The 5685-nt window shown below is 31.4% G+C and overlaps 1 protein-coding gene and 1 non-coding gene across 2 annotated transcripts; both read right to left on the minus strand.

The window, feature by feature from the left end:
* Positions 1-74, minus strand: TRNAM-CAU (transfer RNA methionine (anticodon CAU)). Its single transcript has one exon. It is a non-coding gene; the product is annotated as a tRNA-Met (tRNA).
* A 3496-nt stretch (positions 75-3570) lies between these two features.
* Positions 3571-5209, minus strand: LOC136219405 (ubiquitin-conjugating enzyme E2 20). The gene is made up of 6 exons (XM_066006832.1): positions 4909-5209; positions 4626-4653; positions 4259-4486; positions 4101-4164; positions 3952-4011; positions 3571-3801 (listed from the first exon to the last, which is right to left on the minus strand). Exons 1-6 carry the CDS (start codon positions 5004-5006, stop codon positions 3734-3736), a joined length of 546 nt encoding a protein of 181 aa, XP_065862904.1. The 5' UTR covers positions 5007-5209; the 3' UTR covers positions 3571-3733.
* Between the last annotated feature and the right edge of the window lie 476 nt (positions 5210-5685).

The raw sequence follows: 5685 nt of genomic DNA on the forward strand, positions 1-5685 counted from the left end.
TGCATCCAGTAGGAATTGAACCTACGAATTCGCCAATTATGAGTTGGGCGCTTTAACCATTCAGCCATGGATGCTTAGTGGGGATCCTCGTACATGGTGAATAACCAAATTCCAATTGAAATGAAATCTTTAGGATAAATCAATGCAATTTAGGAGGAATCAATGAAAGGACATCAATTCTCACCATTTCTTCGATTCATGGACCTAATTCAATTCAATGGGATCTTTCATTCATATTTTTTTTCCATCAAGAACGTTTTATAAAACTCTTGGACTCCCGAATTCGGAGTATCTTGCTTTCACGCAATTCACATGGTTCAACTTCAACAAGCAATCGATATTTCACGATCAAGGGTGTAGTACTCTTTGTAGTAGTGGTCCTTATATATCGTACTAACAATCGAAAGATGGTCGAAAGAACAAGTTCCCTCTTCCAAGGATCAATTCTTTATTTATGTATTCCTATAGCCCAATACCAATAGCGAGTTATGTTGTTTGGACTTAAGACAACCCAATCTATTTTTCAAAAGGTATGACATCTTAAGGGCATTTGTTTTGGGGTTTTTAGGAAACGGTAAGAGAAATGGGAGGTTTCATTTTCTTTGTTGGTGTTTGTTTTCATAATTCAATTATTCTCTTTACCACTTTTTAGTTTTGGGTTTACCCCTTAACTCCTCTAATCTCATTCCGAACCCCCACTTACTAATTTTAATTTATATCTTCCTTGTAAAATTCTACTTTACTCTATATCTTACTTTTTAATTTTTATTTTGGTCCATATATTTATTTATTTTTACTTTTTTATCTTTGGATTAATTTCAAGTTTGATCCTTGTATTTATATATTTTTAATTTTATTCCTCAAAAAATATTTTTAACTAAATATTACTTTTTGATATTTGTTTTGACCCTTTTACTTATTTATTTATACTTTTTTTATCCCTAAAGTAATTTCACTTTTGATCTTTGTACTTATTTATTTTTATTTTTTTACCCTGAAAAATAATTTTGACCATTTTTTTTTCATTAATCATATTATTCAGTTTTAATATTTATTCTTAATTATATTAAAATAATTATTTTCTTATTAAAATAGAATGTGCATTTTCTTTCATTAATTTTATTTCAGTTTTCTCAGTTTCATCATCTTTTAATTTTAATGGTTAAATTAATTGATTTTGATTTATATTTTATTAATAGAGACAAATATCTATGTATATAAATTGTTGTTAAAAAACACAACTCTGATTTATTATCTCATTTGAACCAAACAACCACGAAGGGAATCAGGGGTATATCATTCCCTTTGTGGAACTGAAACAAACAGATAAGAGAATTCAGGATCATTTCATTCATTTCGTGTTGTTTCCTTTTTTTAATTTCATTCTGTTACCTCTGCGCGAACCAAACGCCCCCTTATTGTCTAAGCCCACGACTCTCTCTGAGCAAAATTTTATTTCTGTATAAGTATGGAATTATGGTTTTTGAAAAGAAAATCACAATTGGAAAAAAAAAACTTAGTAGTGAAATTTCTAGGCACGGCATTCCAAAATGGCCAGTATCAACCCGAACCCAGGTTACTATGAGAGAATCTTCTAATAAAACAAATTTAGCAATTTTTAGAAATTGTTAATTACATTCGGAAATTTATTTCTCATATCTCTAAGCACATCCGCTAATTATCAAAGATGTTGAAAAAGAATGCCTCAGCATCGTTAAAAATACCCAATACTGAAAAGTGTCTTACAAACATAGTAATGAACATTGGGGCACATTATACAGAACTCTGTACTCTATGGTACTGTGAGTGGACACTTTAAGGTTACTGAAAAACATTATCACACTACAAGTAAGGATATCCTTGGGTAATAATGGAATCAAGTTCATCTCGTTAATCACTATTTTACTATTACAATGTACCGTCTTTCTAAAAAACCGTGAATTACAAAAAAAAGCTAATATTGGAGACTTGAAGACTAGACCATGTTCTTTTTGACTTAAACTCAGCATAAGTAAGTTCAGTTCAGTTCAGCAGCATTCAGTTCAGTTCAGTAATTACCATTATTTATTATAATTATAATAATTTATATATAATTTATTATAATAATTTATATATAATTAATAATTAATATTATTTATATACAATTCATCATTAATTTTTATAATTATAACTATTTACATATAATTTATTATAATTTATTTAATTTATCAATTAAGTTCAGTTCAGTTCAGTTCAGCAGCATTCAGTTAAGTTAAGTTAATTTAATTTAATTTAATTTCAGTAAAAAAAAACAGGGTCTAATTTACTTAATATGTGATTTTCATGTTGAAATCAAGTTCATCTCATTAGAGCATCTACAAGAGACTCTTAGTTCACTCTCTAAAAATAATATAAATAATTGACTCTTAGTGATTTAAGAGTGACTAAGATATATCATCTCCAACAATGCTCTTTATATTCACTCTCTATTTATTAGTTTATCATTAAAGTTATTAAGTATTGTTATATTAACCAATAGTGAAAAGAGAGAATGTTCAATAATAAATTATTAATAAAAAAATAAAATAAGGAGGCACTGAGAGATGGAGAGAGACTCTCTATTAATAGAGAGGATGAGGAAGCTCTTAGTGATTTGAGGAGGCACTAAGAGACTGTTGGAGTTGATTTTTGACTCTCCTCCTCAAATTTTAACTTAAGAGGCTGTTGGAGATGCTCTTAGTCATTATTTTACTATTAGAATGTACCATCTTTCTAGAAATTCGTGAGGCTTAATGCATATTTACACTCTTGAACTTGACATGTTTTGCCCGTTGACACCCTGAACTTTTAAAACAACCCATCACACATCTATAGTTGGCTTTAAAAATCTATTGCACACATATATTTGGCTTTAAAAATCTATTACACACCTATAGTTGGCTCATTCGAACCTCCTACACACAAAATCGTTGATTTTTCGTTTTTAACGAACAAGGTGGTATGCGTGTTTTATATAAAAAAAAAGCGCGGGAGTTCGTTCAGTACCTCATCCGTCAAAGACGAAAAGTCAACGATTTTGTGTGTAGGAGGTATGAATGAGTCAACTATAGGTGTGTAATAGGTTTTTAATATAGGTGGCAACTATAGATGTGTGATAGGTTATTTTAAAAGTTCAGGATGTCATTAGTCAAAATTTGCCAAGTTTAGGTGCGTGTATATATATATATATATATGCCTTAAGCCAATTCGTGAGTTATAAAAAAAGCCAACAAATACTAGAGACTTGAAGACTAATTTACTTAATATGATTTTCATATTGAAATCTCATCCTTAACTTACTCTCCAAATCATAACCTTCCCTTTTACTTGCGGTATGTTTCAATTTATCCGTATCCAGTTTTATCCTACAATATGGGCTTAATGAATTAATCATGTCTTTTTAATAGGGCTAACCAAACATTTTGTAAATTCAGACGAATGTCAAGGGCTTTAAACCTTAAGAAATTGGTAATTCAATGTGCAAATGTGATGAGAAAACTTTCTGTTTGTTCGATGAGACAATTGAGTTGGGTTGTAAAGTTGACAGCAGAGTGAAAGAATAATGTATGTAGTTCATTCGATTCATAGTAATAGGCCACATTAAATACTCAAAAAAAGCTCACTAACAATAATATTAATGTCAAAATAATATAGAAAAGAAAAAAGACCACTCTTTTCTTTTACTTGTACAAGGAATTATAAAAGCCCCTCAGAATTATGCACTTGGAGGCTGCTTGCACGGGGCAAAACTCACAAAGCTTTTGTCCACCATCTTCTTATATTCTGCAATTCACACAAAATCCACACTATGAAAAGAGAATTTCTCACACCACAACACGATTTATAAAAAGAAACCACTTATCAAACAAGATCTGTTTGACACAAAAGCGATTATGACACAACAATCCGTTTCGATACTATATTATTAAGTACCTTCTTGATTGCTCCAAAGTTGAGCTGCTTGAGTGTTGAGAGGCGAACTTATGTTTGGCTCTGTTCACACAAAAATTGAAGACAATTAACACTAATCTGGATCTACTTTAAAGGAATCAAACAACTGATTTGGGGGAAAATCCAGTTACCTCCTAGTAAACTCTGAATAGATAGGAGTATAGTCCTAACATCATAAGCGGATGACCATTTATCCTGCAAAATCCAACCACAATCATATTAAGTTTTCATCCCAAAAGCTGGTTCAGTTCAGAGATTGGTTAATATTACTAGGAGTAATGTATTATACCTGAAGAATGTCCAAGCAAATGTTGCCATAGACATCCACATTAGGATGAAAGCAGCTGGTTTCAAACTTGACCTTTGGTGGCTTGAAAGGGTAGTCATTAGGGAAAGAAAGGGATAACTTATATTCAGTTCCTTCAAATACTGTGTCTTTGCTACCACTAATTGTTCCTTTCCAACAAAATATATTATCCTCTTCAGGGAAGGCTGATATTCCTGTTTCTCCACTCATCTATACAAATCAAATCCCCAAATCACAAGTCAAAATCAGCCCCTCTAAACCAACAATTATATGTATTTTGGAAAACAGATTATCAAAAAATATTCAAGCAAGAAGCAATCAATTTAAGGAAAAAGAAAGATCCACTCACCATCAATGCCATCAACTCAGATTGTAACCTGTTTCCAAAATCAAGGGTAAAAAGAAAGAATTCTCATCAGAAACCCTAAAAATCAATTGAATTAATGAATTTGCTCAGGTGTGACCACAACAGAAAGAACTATTAACCAAACTTGTAATCTAATACAGAGAAGAATGACCTAATTGATCAGTAACAATCAACAGATCCAGAAACACATATGAGAAAATCAAATCCACCAGGACGATCAAAAAACCTATAAACCTAATTAAAGTTGTTTTAAGAGTAAAATTACCGTTTAAGCACAGATTGCGTTGGCACAGACTGCTTAGATGCGGTGGTTGCAGGAGCGGCCACGGGTGTATTGCCTTGGAAGCCATTAACAGTAGCCATTCTTTCTTCTTAGAGATTCGAAATAGAAATGCAGAAGATCGAGAAAAGATTCCAATCTAAAAATCAGATTGATTCAGAAAAGGGAAACACACGAAGAAGAGATTGAAGAAAGCTTCTTCAAATTAGCAGTCTCCTCTTCGAGTTTCAGTAGAGAGAATTATGAAACATGGCGGAATTTGGAGTTTATAAGGAGGAGCGTGCAACGAAGAAACGACAGCGTTTAAGAATTCAAAAATGTTTTTGAACGTTGCAATGAAAGGCGGCGATTATTATAATTGTTTGTTTTTTCTCTTTTACTCTAACGGCTAGTTTAGGTTTAAACCTACAGTGCGCTCTGCTCATGCTAAAATACGCATAATCAACCTGTTAAAGGTATGATAATGATTATCTTTATACAAAAAATTAAATAATTTAGAACAAAGAAATTTATTATTATTATTATTATTAGGATAAGATTTTGGCATCAATTTAGCTTAACATTTAAAAAAGAGTATCAATTTAGGATTCGATAACTAAACGTGACACACCATTTACTCGGTTAAGTTCTGATGGCGTGTCACATTTTGTTATTGAGACTTAGTGTCCGTTTGTTTCCATTTTTTGGAACTGCTTTTTGTTTTTCAATACTAAACATGAGATAGAAAGTATTTGGTAAAATTCTGAAACAACTGCTTTTTAC

Source organism: Euphorbia lathyris, chromosome 1 (assembly GCF_963576675.1).
Source record: "Euphorbia lathyris chromosome 1, ddEupLath1.1, whole genome shotgun sequence".
In the NCBI taxonomy this organism is placed as follows: Eukaryota; Viridiplantae; Streptophyta; class Magnoliopsida; order Malpighiales; family Euphorbiaceae; genus Euphorbia; species Euphorbia lathyris.